The sequence below is a fragment of the Condylura cristata genome, unplaced genomic scaffold (assembly GCF_000260355.1).
Source record: "Condylura cristata isolate star-nosed mole 26May11 unplaced genomic scaffold, ConCri1.0 scaffold00004, whole genome shotgun sequence".
In the NCBI taxonomy this organism is placed as follows: domain Eukaryota; kingdom Metazoa; phylum Chordata; class Mammalia; order Eulipotyphla; family Talpidae; genus Condylura; species Condylura cristata.
In genome coordinates, this window is record NW_004567105.1 from 24239125 (window position 1) to 24254760 (window position 15636).

The following is a 15636-nucleotide window of genomic DNA, read 5'->3' on the forward strand; positions in this document are numbered from 1 at the left end:
TTACTTGATTTCACACTGTAAGAATTTTGTGTGCATGTGTTAAAAATAAAACCACTTCAGTGTAAGAACAGAAGTTTTATGAAGTTACTTAAAAAAATAATTCATCTCATATGCTTATTCAATTGGCATTTCTGTAGCTAAATCACTGGAGTATACTTCTCCCTCAGAGATTCCCCAACAACCTACAGATTAATGAGTGACTGATGGACTTTTCTCCTCTGATTTCCCTTCAAGAACATTAACTCAACATGTTTAATTCAGAGAAAAAAGAAAAGAATATGGTGGTGAGTCCAGATGTGGGGTTCTATGGACTTACCTATTATCAGATAAAGTCAGATATGCAAACTTCACTCCATGCCTAGTGCTCAGAGGGCTTTTAATAAAGCTTAGCTCCCTTCCATGTTAAAAATGTCTCCTCTGGGTTCTCCCTGGTAGTGCAATGGATTAAAGCATCTCACTATGAAGCTCTCAGAAGCCACTGCAGCACGAGTTCAATCCCCAACCAGGAAGCTGACCCACATGGTGTGGCAGACCTCTCTTGACCCACCTACTGCTCCCCTCAGCAGTGTATTTCAGTCCATCTGCCTGTTCTGTTCCCCACTCTGTCTCTGGTGAATCCCCTCACCCACCAAACCTCTGGCCTGTACCCCAGTTCTGTAAGCATAAATAAATAAAACTTAAAAAAGAAAGTCTCCTCTCGGGCTTTTGCAGAGAACTTTTATTTATCTCGGTCAAGTAACAATCTTTCTTCTGTCATCTCCCCTCTGCCTTTACTCTCCTGCACAGTGTCCTTTGCTTCACACACAGCCCCTAAACTCTCTACCACTCATATCATTTTGTGAGATTTGCCTCCTCTTAACATTGCTTAAAATAGGCCACTCTCTGCTCAGAACTTTCCCCTGGTGATGTCTACAGGATCTATTTCAGACAAAAGCTGTTTCTATAAACTCATCTTCTCTCCCTTTGTAGTCAGTCGCACAGTCTGTTCACTGTCCTTTCAAAGGAATTTATTTTACCCTTTTCTGGCTAACCTACTGGACATATTGGTTATTTCCTCCTTTTAGTTTCCACAGCACCATTCATTTAATGAGAGGTTTTAGCCAAAACCTAACCTTGTTCTTCAGCCACCCCTACTGAAAGAAGTCACTCTTTCCCCTAAACCAGGGGTCTTCAAAAGATAGTGGGAGTAAAAGTTGATGCATAGAGTGTTTCTCTAAGGTTTTATTAGGCCGCTGCTCCACCCTTCATTCACATAGCACAGCTGTGCTCTGCCTTGGGCTACAGCACCACAGCTGCATAGTTACACCAAAATCCATGTAATCAGCAGCTTAGAAAGTATTTACTATCTGGTAACATACAGAGGAAAGTTTGCAGACTCTTGCTCGCCATTTGTAGACTAATGATAGTTAACTTTTTTTTTTTTTAATGAGGAGTATTATATGCCAGACCCTGTTCTGCTTTAAATTCAACATCTTAATAATAATTCAGAACAACCTTACAAATTGCTATTTTGGTACCCCCACTTACACATGTGATCCCCATCCCTCCCCACTACACCATATTAACCATTATACTATACCACCATTCCTGGAGTATGTAGATTATAAAAATAGGGAAGCACTCATTTATTTGATGAATATCATTTATTATCCACATTCAAAGAAAATACCAGTCACATATCGAGAGATTAGCAAAAATATGTGGAATGAACAAATAAAGTAGCAGTTATTTTTTTCATGTCTTTTTCTGCACCTGATTATATAGCAAGCTAATTTGGAAGGAATGCGCCTTATCTTACACTTCATATTCCTCACAGCACCTAGCAAGTTGCTTTCCTATGGGACTGACTCAAAAATAAATATTTAATTAATAGATAGAGCCAAAGAAAAGGTAAACTTTAATTATCCCATTTGAAAGTGGGATTGAGTCACCCATAGATAAGTAGGGCTAAATGATAAAAAAAAAAGAAGAAAAAAACACTACTATTTGATTTCCCCAAAATAAAGTGCTTACCTTTGCATGATCAATGCGACTACTTAGTTCTTTGGAGGCAAATCCCCCAAATATGAGACTGTGGATGGCTCCAATCCTCGCACACGCCAGCATGGTATACATGGCCTGTGGAATCATGGGCATGTAGATGACCACAGTGTCACCTTTGTTGACACCATGCTTCACCAACACACCAGCTAGTTTAGACACCTGTAACAAAATAATCACATCAGTGACCGGTTGTCTACAGATTATTTTACTAAATGTCAAAGTTCAGGCAGTAATTCAACAGTCAGGTGACCCTCTTGGCAATGGACTAAAGACATTTGCCTAACACATATTTGAGAAAGGTGACAATAATAACAGATCTCTAAATCATAATAACCAACTTATGATTATGCCATGTGCACCTTCTGGTTTAAATTGGCTTAAACGTATTTATTGAGCAACTATTTGATGCCAGACATTTTTAGAATAGGGAGAACAACACTGAAAAATAATTCTATAGGCACACTTCTGTGGAGATTTTATTCTAAAAGGGGAATCTACCAAGTGAATAGCAAATGAAATAATTGCATAGTTAGATATTTATTAGGCTAACTGCTTAAGAAAACATGAGCTAAGTGAAAACATATGCACAAAGAGGGTAATAAGACACTATTATTTTTATCATTACTATTGTTGAAGATAAGAGATAACAGACAGCTAGCCCAAGGTCTGAGTGAGGCCGGCGTACCATGACAGTCATTTTGAGCACATATTTTTTACTTTTTACTGTCTTAAGTCAATTTTATTTAATTTTTAGGTTTTCTATGCCAGTTACCTATACAAAGTGATTGCCCTTTATATTGACACCAATCACACAAACCTCTTTTTACTACCCAGATATGTATTTTTTTTGGACCAAATAAATACAAAAGCGTAAGGGAGAGCATTTGCCAATGTGATCCAGGAACAGCAAGGAGACAGGGAGAGCTGGAAGAGAGGAAGAGTGAGAGAATGGTCTTGGGCCAGATAGAGTGAAAGGAGCTGAAGTGTCTGTCTGATGAGCAGCTGGAAGGACCAGAGTTGCCTTATCGCCTTTAAATGTTCCTGGTGAGATAATGCACAGAGGAGGCCTGGAGAAGGAAATAGGCCACATGGCTATTTGTGGCTCCTTTCATTTCCTACTGCCTCTCCTACTTTGTAGACAAGTTCAAAGGACTCTGAATACTGATTATTCTTCTGTTTTCTCTGTATTTCACTTTCTCTGTACAGAAGGGGAAAGATGCAGTTAAAGTTAAGGGCTCTGCTGGAAGACAAAAAAATAACAAGCAGCCATCTCATTCTCCTCTATGTTGCAGGCTATAATTTAGTGTTTGCTTTTTTTTTTTTTTTTAAGAACTCCGCGCTGCCCAGCACAAAGTTACAAAAAAGATGCACTAAAGTACTATAAATCAAAAAATATGTGGAGCTCGAGAAACAGAGTAAACACTGGAACCTTCCATCCTAAACTCTTCGAGTGAAAGCCCTACAACAAATGAGCGTGCTGTGTGAGCACATTCCCGGGAAGCCCACTTTATGCACTGCTGTTATTTTTAATAAAAATAATCTTTAACCAAAACCCAATCTAGCAACGATTCAGTGACTACATTCCAGCCACATGTCATAATGTTACAGGCGGATGCTCTGAACTTTTCCGTGCCATAATAGAAAATCAGTAGATTCAAGACCTTCTTTGAAAAAGAAAATCTCAAAATGGCCAAATATCAGCCCAAGATATGTTTAAATTGGGGTCACAGAAGACCTTTTAAAAAGAAGATGCTGTATTATTAAAATTAAGAGTGTTCATCTACAGGGCCCTCCCTGGTGGCGCAACGGGTTAAAGCGCAGCACTGTGAAGCTGGCCACAGTCGCTTCAGCACCTGAGTTGCATCCCCTGGGCCGGAGGTGACCCACATGGCGCGGCAGATCTCTCCTGTCTCACCTGCGGCTCCCTTCAGCTGAGTACTTCGTCAGTCTGCCTGTTCTACTCCCCAATTTGTCTCTGGTGAATCCTTTCCCCACTCCTGCACCTCTAGACTGTACCTCAGTTCTGTATGCATGAACACACATATATTTTTTAAAGAGCGTTCATATACAAATCCAGACTTCCATTTTCTTTTGAAAAATTGGGAGGTCACAACACTGGGCTTATGCTTCTGAAAAACATCAATCAAATGAATTGATTATGAGCGCTAGGTTAGTCACAGAACACACCATTCCCTGGGGCCTTCTCTTTCCATCCTGAATTTGAAATAGATTCTTCTACATCATATTTATTTTACCTTATATTTTCACACCACATATCCATCCATAAATATGGACTTATGATTTTTCTCCCGCCCATTTCTCCCACTTACATGCTTGGCTCCTTTAGACTTAGGAGTTGTTTTTGAAGACCTACCTACACTCAAATTAGATTGCACTGGGTTTGTGTGACCACTAGATGGTGTCCACTTGGCCTCGTTTACCTTTCTCCTCGCCCCTGCGATGTGATGTTACACACCAGACAACTCTACAAAGGTAAGTTTCATGGAGTCAATTAAAAAATTTTTTTTCCATCAGTACCCAGGGCTAAGCATAACTCCAGTAAAATATGTCATGTGACTTGTAAATTAAGTGGGATATAAGTATATTTGGGAAAATATCCTGCTTCTGGTTAGACTTCTAATAAGTGGGCTTATGAAAAATACTTATAGCAAGAAAAATAAATGGGCATTTATTTTTATGAAAACAGCTGAAAATGTCACTTTTGTAATTACTTATTATTAATATCAAAGCTAGAGTTGGTTAATATGCAAACCCCAGAACAATAAACTTACATCTTATCTCAGACACAAATAAAATTACTTTGAAGATACGTATGGGCAACATCAAGAAATCAGAGGAAAATTCTAGAAATCCTAGTCACCTAAGAGTTTATAATCACTTAAGTTCTATAAAACACCAACACAAAGGGTAATTTCATTATTGCCATTTCAGGGTTCACTTTGCTTTTATTGATTTTCAGTTAGAAAATTACCAAAGAGAAGAAAAATAGGTTTTATTTTTATTTGGTGTTGTACAGCCATAATGTCTGAGTATAGATTTATAATTTCTATTATTATCCAAAGAAAATTATTTTTAAGAATACCTTTTTTATGAAGAAAATATTAAATTATGAGTCATTCACCCAATCCATATTCATCTTTACACCAATTTAAAATTATGTTTTAATTTATCAAAACTTTAAAAGCTTTATGTTAGGCTAAAACTATTTTTCAATGTGATGTCAAAGGAAATGCTTATCCCACAGAATCCTGGTCAAGTCATGCTACTCTCCTCATGTGAGGGTAACAAAGAAAGTCAGAAAACAAAAAGAATAACAGATCACTTAGACACAGCATTGTTTGATTCTTTCCACTGGAGACTGTAGGAATTAATCACACAATTTAAAGCCCTTTTAATATGTAAGTATCCTGTCAATGATTCATTTGATACAGTTTCTGCTATGTCTAGAGATGTAAAAATGGGACAAGACACTTAAAACAAAGACAGTCAGAATTCATGAAAAAATAACATGTACATAAAGCATGTCAAAATTAAGAAATGTAAAAACTGATATTTATGTAATAAAAATGACATACCCATATACTTGGGTTGTATGTAAAATACAAACTCAGTTGACATACAAGTAAACACTTTACAATTTAGAACTACAAAATGAAAATATACTAGTAGAAATCATGAAAAAGAATTCAATAAAATTTTCATGTATACAGTTTTTGAAAATCTTCAAGCAAAAGTAGTCTGTGAATTAGAATAATTTCGTGACCAAATACCCATTTGCCATATGGCAAATAGAAACACTAGTCAAAATTGACAAAGATTGTTGTATATTAGCATTTGCTTCAGAGTGAGTTTGTACACTTAAAGAAAATATTTAATGACAAAGATAATGTTGGTGTTCAAATGATAGTTAAAAAAAAAATTCATGAATAACTTCAGGGCCATGCCAAAGAAAACTATAGAAAAGAAGATAAAAGAAAGATATTTCTAAGCTGCAGTGATGTTACACTATAAAATCTACTCTAATCAACAACAGAAAATATAGTAATTTAAAAACCAATTATAATAGTTAAGAAGATAGTTTATTAAAGTTTGGGATAAATGACCAATCCCTGAAAATAGATAGATATCCCCATAGAAAGATAGAATACCTAAAATATCTACATTGTACTTTTAAATAAATCTTGTATTCATGCACACACACCTACACACACATCTTTCTTTTCTTTCTTTTGTATAATACAGAGAGCTACCAAAAAAGATAAAATATTATCTCCAATGAATAGTTTATTCTTTTGGCCATGTGCCAATTATGCATTCAGGTAAAAATATATCTGTGAAAAGATCAATTACACTAGAACTGTTTAAGATCTGAATAGATACTAACACTATTCCCTTTGACAGGTAATCTTCCATGAATATAAATATTTTATATAACATGGAAAGTTTTAAAACTGTAACGGTTTAAAGACAGTGACATATTATTGGATATGACATTGTTATAATTTTCATTTACATATACTTTATAAAGTCAATTTAATTGGGAGGTAGGCCTTTTACTAGTAGGAAAATAGAGAAATGTTACTAAAAGAAGAAAAGTCTTTTTTCAAAAGCTAAAACACATCATCTATATTCAAGAAACAATTATTATTATTATCTAAAACACAAAGGAATAAATACATATTTCATATTTAAAGATGAAATTTATTACAAATTACAAAATCTTATGTTCCAAAGTTATTTGACAGTGGACTAGAAAACATTTCCTAACATATTTTTTCTCAAATAATTTTTTCCAAATGAAGAAGTTAATATCATTACTCAGAATCATCATTTTCTTCATTTCCATTTTCTTCACAAGTAGGCTTCAGTCAATATTTGGTCATTTTAAGATAATGTATTCACAAGGAATGTGAAATGAAAAGTTGCTTAATCCATTTACTTTAGGCTCAAAATAACCACAATTCCAATAATCCATGTGTTTTCAAGACTAATGTAATTTTTACACTATATTTCATAGAAAATCAGTTGAATGCCACATTTCTTTATGCATGTGTCCTTACAGGTTTGATAAGTAACACGCTCTTTCATTTCTTTAATATTTATATGTTGTGATTTATAAGTAGATCAACAGAATTTATACATTTTTAAAAGGTCACCTAATTAATTTTAAAATAGTATTGCAATTAAATAATAGGGCTATTGTTGACTGAGAAAATAATCCTACATCAAGGAGAAGCTCAAGATCTACATGAATGGCAAATGTAATTGATACCTCCCATTACCATAGGGCATGACTCTATAGTGTATATACTGCAAAGGAAAGAAGGCAAAGAGTAGGCAAAGAATAATTTATGGATTATCTTTGCTCTTCACCATTTGAACATCTCTCCATCCAGGGAGTTAATGGTCCAGTAATAATGACTTCCTCCTGCTTTACGTACTTGATAGTTTCTGCCAAAGTTCCTCATGATGGCAAACCCTCCAAATCTCCCAACATGTTAAGCGCTCACCCGTGAAAATGAACATGAGGTGTGATAACTAGGAGGTTACACAGTGGAAACTGGCCACCACCCTTCCCCCATCAGTCTCCTCTCTCCATCTCCCACTGACTTTTGGATTCCAAATTTGCCACTTGTCTGAGCACGTACAAGCAGTTCAGAATAGATAAAAGAAAATATCCATAGTGAAGAGGGTTGTAAGGTGATCTGGATAGACAAAGCCTATATCACATATCACAGAGAGCCTTGTTAGCCTTTTGGAAGTTAGAATTCTCCTGAGAATAATGTACAATAATTCAGAGTGTTAAATTCCCTTTAGAAGGAAATGCATTCCACATTTATTCAAAGAAGAGATGGCTGGGTGAATCTGCGATGTGACCATAAGGATAAAAATAAATAAAATGACTTTGTAAACAGACCAGTAGTGGGCTCTGATGTCTGATATGAACAAAGGAAAAACTTCTGTTTTGCTGGACTAGTCAAACCCAACCAAGGCTCAAGTCCACCTCCCTGCCAATATGAATTCTGGTTTTAAAGGATGGATAGGAGGAGATGGAGGAGACAAGGTTTCCCCTCGTACAGGCATAGGGATTATTCATGACTCTTCATGTTTGACAGGGTTCATGGGGGGATAGCAGGGCGGTTGGCATCTGCTCCTGAGTGGATCTGGAGGGGCCCATATTACAGTTATTCCCTGTTGCTTCTATGTGGTTAGTATAGGTGGGTGCCTTAGAACAGAGCTGCTTCACAACCTGTTCTAACTGGTTTTAACCAGTTTCTGCTGCTCAGGCTGTACTGAACCCACAAAATATGCTGGCAGAAGTTTATGAAAATGGAGAAAGGGGGAACCTCCTTGGTGGTGTAGGAGTTAAGCTTCAGCCTATCAAGCTACCTGCAGCCACTGCAGCATGAGTTTGAAGTTTGATCCCCAGCCAAGGAGCTGACCCCCACATGGCACAGCAGACCTCGCCTGTCTCTCTCGCTGCTCCCTTCAGCAGTGTATTTCAGTAGATTCACCTGTCCTCCTGCTCCCCACTCTGTCTCTGGTGAGTCCTCTCAAACCCCTCTCCCTCCCTCCCCCACCTCTGGCCTATATCCTGGTTCTTCTATAAATAAATAAATAAAATTTTTAAAAGGGGAAGAATTTTTAAAAAAGAAGATGGATAAAGGGAAGATAAATGGAAGGGGGAAAGAGCATGCTTTGACACTTCTGTTTGGAAAATAATCAGACTATAATGTAATCAAGGAAGTTCACTCAAGAATAGAAACCTTGATCCAGGTCCAAACCAAGGGGAATTCCCAAGGTCTGTCCCACCAGCCACAGTGCATGGGGCAGTTTAAAGGGTCAAGTGAGGAAACAGTGTAAGTACTAAGTCATTTGTTTGAAATTGTGTATTGTTTGACAGGTGTTTGACAGGTGTCTTCAGAAAGAAAGCTTACCCTCATCTGGAATAAAGAGAATGCAGGAAGTTGCTGGTTTTTAATAGGCATAGGCAGAAGAGCTTGTGAGTGGGTGTTTTTTCATAATCAGCAGGAAATTGAGTCAAACTGCTGACTTTTCACCTGGGAGCCTCAAAGTGGTAGCAAAAAAATAAGATGGAGGTTGTTTGATTCAAATAGTTCCCACAATTAAATCCAGGAACAAGACAAAAACTGTCTAATGCTAGACCTGAAATTTTCCTGTGTCCACATCTTTCTCTAACCCTACATTGAAGGTTAAATCTGCTTTTATACCTTGAACAGCATCCTTCAACTCTTCTTAAAGGGTTCTTGCTCAGTATTCTATCCTCTTCCATGTGACTATTGGCTCATTCTCTCAAAACTATCTTAGATGTTTCTACTACTGGCTAGTTTTCTGTTTTCTTTCTAGGTCAACCTTGAAATAAGTAATGTCTCCAAGTATCCTCTAATATATGCCTCCTACCTCTGACATTGCCTTTATGCTTTTGCTGTGAATTCCAAAATGTTTTACTTTATCTGTTTGTCATAGCTAACATTCTTGAACACTTTCTGACAGTCTTCATTCATATTATCCTGCACACCATCCTGCCCTGTTTCCTGCTGGCTATTTTAACCCTCCTTCTCTTAATATAACACACCTCTGTCTCTTCACTGTCTACTTCACCTTGGCCACCTTCTCTTCTTACTCTACACATCCTCCATGAATAATTACACCTACATCAGTCACTTCTTCAGCCACTTATATGACGTTACACTCAGTAACAATGTTACTTATCCTTAATTCTGCATCATTAACTCCCATCTTTCTCCAGACATTCAGTTCATCTATAGAATTACTAAATAAAAACCTACATTTGATTGCCTACTAGCATCTCCGATTTAAACATGTTGACATTCATGTTTCCTACTGAGTCCTGGTGGCACAACAATTAAAGCACAGCACTGCAAAGCTATCAGCAGCCTCTTCAGCATGAGTTTGATCTCTGGCCAGGGAGGTGACCCACAAAGCACAGCAGAACTCTCCTGCTAGCCTGCTGCTCCCCTCAGCAGTGTACTCAGTCAGTCTACCTGTTCTGCTCTCCACTCTGTCTCTGGTGAATCCTCCCACTGTGCCCACACCTCTGGCCTGTACCCCAGTTCTGTATGCATACATAAATAAATAAATAAATAAATCTTTAAAAAAGAAAGAAAACGGCATTACTTTCTAACCAATGGCTAAAACCAAAAGTCTGAATCCACTCTTTTTTTCAGATTTTATTTATTTATGTATACAGAACTGGGGTGCAGGCCAGAGGTGTGGGCATGGTGGGAGGATTCACCAGAGACAGATTGGAGAGTAGAACAGGCAGATTGATGAAGCACACTGCTGAGGGAAGCAGCAGGCGAGACAGGAGAGTCTGCTGTGCCATGTGGTCACCTCTGGGGCTTGGGGATCGAACTCGCACTGAAGAGGATATGGCTCACTTGCAGTGCTGTGCTTTAATCTGCTACGCCACCAGGGAGGGCCTGAACCCATTCTTAAACTTTTCTTCTCACTACTTCTCTGTATGCATTCATCATCACTCCCTATAAAACCTACACTATTTTATAATGAACTGAAACCACAGTCAGAAACTATTTTTGCAGTCTTCAAGCCTGCAAAAAATACGTTTTAATTTGCATTCATTTTGTTTGCCTCCTTTAATTATGAGTCCTGCAATAATATTGCTTTATTCACTGCTCATCAACAATAGCCAACTGTGTTATATGTTAAGCAGTTTGGTGCTAGGTTGGAACCCAAGCACCACTCAAAAAAGCACCATTCTATATTCATAGCAATATAAGGAGAAATACTGTACAAACTCCAAATAAATCAAGATTTAAAACATAGCTCAACTCAATACTTTCTCTGTGTTCTATGGAGTTATTTAAAGAAACTATTACAAGTTCTGAAACAAGTTTTATCATATTTTTTAACCCACCTGAATTAAAATGAAACAGAAAATTCAGGTTAGAGAAGTCACATTTCACAAATAGCTATTTACATATCTTCATATAGATATTCTTAAAAATAGCTAATTTGGCAATATACACCTTTTTCCAAATTTCTGTGTAAAAAATGTACAAAATCTGCAATAGGCTCTATTTCAGTACAAATGAAATAGTCACCTAGACATGGTTATATTCCTTCCATGCACATAAAGGGAGTGATTGTAAAAATTTTTCTTACATATTTGTTATGGTAACAACCATGAAAAGAACATATTTATTGCTCTGAAACAATTATTGTGTGGTTGCTATAAACACCACATTAAATGGCTAGTAGAGACTATTTTTTAAATAGCATTAATTCATACCGTCAATTAAAGTCAAATTGCTTTTCTCCTGACTAATAAGTTGTTTCATGCAGTGTTTCTCAAGTGGGGAACTACGGAGATATTCTCCAGTTTGACATTTTGCTGAGGATATTTAAGATTCCATATTTTCATGTTGAATACAATTTTGATCAGAACACATTACGAATTGTACGTGCACTCAGACAACTTCGCTGTGTTTATTTATGTTTACTTTTATACTTATGCATCTAATTAAGGGCCAGATGATATCATGGAGCACATGATAATAAAACACACCTGGGGCCTCCCTGGTGGTGCAGGGGTTAAACACAGCACTATGGAGCAATTGCCAGCCCCAGCAGCATGAGTTTGATCCCCAGCTGGCCAGGCAGCTGGTTCACATGGCACAGCAGACCTCTCCAGTCTCACCCGCTGCTCCCCTATGCAATGTGTTTCAGTAGATTGGACTGTTCTGCTCTCCACTCTGTTTCAGTCTCTGTCTCCCCTTGGCCCACCCCCTCCATCTCTGGCCTATACCCATGTTTTTGTAGGTATAAATAAATTTTTTTTAAAGATTTATTTATTTGTGCATACAGAACTGGGGTACAGGCCAGAGGCTCAGGGGCGGTGAAAGGCTTCACCATAGACAGAGTGGGGAGCAGAACAGGCATATTGAGGAAGTACACTGCTGAGGGGAGCAGTGGGTGGGTCAGGAGAGGTCTGCCACACCATGTGGTCATCTCCAGGGCAGGCAGGAATCAAACTCATGCAGAAGCGGCTTTAGATTCTCAATGCTGTGCTTTAACCCACTGCGCCAGCAGGGAGGGCCGGTATAAATAAATTTTTAAAAATTACAATCCTCTTTAAAAAATAATAGATGATGGATAGATAGATGATAAATAGGTAGATATTAGATAGGTAGATAGATAAAATGTACATGGAAGTCTGTTACAGGCAACAGATCAGTCTCCTGGGAAACCGGCTTCCAATTCCGAGGAGCCAGGCCCCCCAACATTGAGAGTCATTACCTCCTCCACCAGTCATTAGCCCAGCACAACGTCGCTCACTATCAATCAATATTGACAGCTCGAATGGTTTTGTAAATTTGTTTTTACCCTGTCTATAAATAAGATCTGATTTTATATACATATTGACCTGGAAGCAGAGGATTAAACCCAGTTTTAATAGCATATTAAAGCAAACAAGTTAAAGCCAAAACCAAACATATATAAGTGATTTTTCCCTCTTTACATAAAGTGTTGGTCTCACATTTTGAAAGGCAATTTATTATTTTTTTCATAAAGAAAGGCAAACACAAAAGAACTCGGAGATATGAACAGGAACCTGTATCATTTTGATCAATTCTGCACTATTTAATCAAAGCTCTAATTAAACATTTGCCCCTGACACTTATAGACAAAACATAAAACACGACAACACTGTGTCCACCAGCCACAATTCCCAGCACTGGGTTGTGTTTTGTTAACCTTTACAGTTCTGTGGATCAATTCATTCTGAGAGCCAATCAATATCTAGGAAGGACTTATAGAAAAGTTGTTAAATAACCCAAAATGGTACAAGACATGAGACCATTACAACAGTTAGATCTGTTTGAATAGCATTAACATCACTCAACAAAAGGAATTATGCACTTTTTTAAGAAAAAAATTCCTAAATACAATGCATATCCTAGTAACTAATAAATAAAACAGCAGGTCATTACACATGGCAATAATTTATATAAATATTTCAAATTTCCTACAAAAACTAGAGTTCACATCATTCAGTTTTGTAAAGTTACCTTAAATCAAGTACAGCATGAGAAAAAGACAATCAATTTCCCCAAGATCTTAAATAATTCTGTTCAATGCAAACTTCCATTGATTTATTAAAATTTATTTTACTTAACTACTATAAAGTGCACAAATATAACCATAAAGCTGCCAAAAATTAAAAATACTAACAGTATCATTTCCCATACATACATTCTTACTGATTTCAAAATCTTACATGAAAAATATTTTCACCCCATCCGCCTAGCTTTACTTGCATACTGATGCTATTCAATGTCTTCACTTTATGCTAATTAACTTTGTCTTCTACTCAAAATGAAAACTAAGCCAGGCCAAATGATTTCATAGTCCCATACATTAGTTACTAGAGGTCAGGAACTGAAAATTATTGATATGTTCAACTACCCAAAAGTTACTTCCTATGTAACAGGTGCAGAAATGGGCTCACAGTAGATGAAAGAATAATTGTTACTACTCCCCCCACTTCTAGGGAATAATATCTGTTTCCGTTCTCTTCCTTCTTAACTTTAACAACTGCCCATCTTTCCTCTTTATGCTTTGCCAAGCTTTCTAATTTATTTCCTCTTGAATCCACATTTGGCCTTAGAACTTAGGCCCTCAAATGAAGCCAACTTGCCATGTCAGATCCAACCCTTGGTCATAGCTGCTGCAGACCTTTGAAGATAGCTGGGGGTAGGGGCTCCTATATGCAGGACACATAGTCTTCTGTCTTTCGTGACCCAATTAATGTGTTACTACCACAGCCTTCTCTGAACTGCTGGGGCCAGACTGGCTCCTGCTTCTTCTGTGCTACAAAAGCACAAAGCTTTATTGTTATATCACCACACAACTGCTTTTATGTTTCTCTCACCAGGCAAACTTCCTATCTTACTCCTCTTTCTCACTCCACTGTCTAATACCGTAATAATACACAATGAGCATTCAAAATATGTCTAAGCCATGCATCATTAAGACTTTCTTCTCTAGTGTTACACATGATCTATGAGACTTTATTTTCAGTTATTATTTGTTTCCCTGATTCATTATATTTTACACTAACAGACTTTAACCTGTAAGACCCACTATTTATTTTTTTTGAAGCTTTAGTTATTTATGCGTACAAGAACTGGGATACAGGCCAGAGGTGTTGGGGGTGGGGGTGAGAAGATTCACCAAAGCCAGAGTGGGAAGCAGAACAGGCAGACAGACTAAAATGCACTGCTGAGGGGAGCAGCAAGTGAGATAGGACAGGTCCGCTACGCCATGTGGGTCACCTCCCTGGCCGGGGATTGAACTCGTATTGCAGTGGCTGGTCATAATTTGATAGTGCTGTCTTTAACCCCTGTGCCACCAGGGAGGCCCTACATCCACTATTTATTTTATCTATGGAATAAAAGAATATTTTTTGGTAGAAACTCAAAATTGCATTTCAGAATCCGTCCCACTACACTGGACTTTACCAGGCTTCCTTGCTCTTGATGGTGTAAGGGCAAGGAGGAAATTTCCCCCTATCCTCCTGGGTCCTTTTTGGACTGGTTGAACCATCAAATTAGCATCAAAGAGATAAATAGGATAAAAGAACAAATTTAATCATAAACATATGAAGAAGCATAATCACCTCTTGGATAGAAATTCTAGAGTAAATAGGACAAAACAAGATTTTTTATCGTGAGTTATGGACTGGAATAAGGGTCTAGAATTCAAGGATAAAGGAGGGGATTCACATGATGAAAAAATTTTGATTTGCCTTTCCCATTATGTGTCTCTGGTAGAAAGGCCTTTTCTGAAGAAAACCCTTATCTGGATTATACTCCCAACTGTCATTCTTCTAAATATTTAAGGGAATGGCAAAGTTTCTCCTCAGCCTGCAGTTGACCTTAACTGGAAATAATATACATGTTAAGGTGACACATACTAGGAAGGACTTCATGGGCTAGTTTGGGGGACACTTATATCAGTGGCCAAATGAGATGTGCAGAAAGGTCATATATGGCATTTCTGGGTACGGGCCTGAGAACAACAGAAAGTCTGATACTCTCTTGCTGTCCCAAGAGTGGGAACCCATATGCTTTTGCCCGAATGCTTTTTCAACAATGCAGATCAGAACAAAAATGAAGGGTGAAAGGGCAACTGGACTTAACTTTAGGTCATGGCAGAGTCCACTTCATCACCTTTCAGTGAGGAATGCCCTATTAAAAAGTTTCACCTACTGTGTTACTAGGTATCTTTGTTTTAGCAACTTGGACTTCAAGCTAACATTTAATTGAATTTTGGAGAAAATATGTCAATGGTTAGGCACATGTTTAATGAAAAAAAATACCGAAATAGTTTTTTTTTTTTTTTAAGATTTATTTATTTATGCATACAGGCCAGAAGTGCAGGGGTGGGGAGAGGATTCACCAGAGACAGAATGGGGAGCAGAACAGGCAGATCGATGAAGTACACTGCTGAGGGGAGCAGCGGGCGGGTCAGGAGAGGTCTGCTGCGCCATGTGGGTCACCTCCC

General features: G+C 37.7%; 1 protein-coding gene across 1 annotated transcript in view; it reads right to left on the reverse strand.

The window, feature by feature from the left end:
* ACSS3 (acyl-CoA synthetase short-chain family member 3) overlaps nucleotides 1-15636 on the reverse strand; it is a 127631-nt gene that overhangs the window by 74407 nt on the left and 37588 nt on the right. Inside the window, exon 3 of the mRNA XM_004676501.2 lies at nucleotides 2014-2202. Within this exon, the coding sequence (XP_004676558.1) occupies nucleotides 2014-2202 (189 nt within the window). The remainder of the gene's footprint in view (nucleotides 1-2013; nucleotides 2203-15636) is intronic.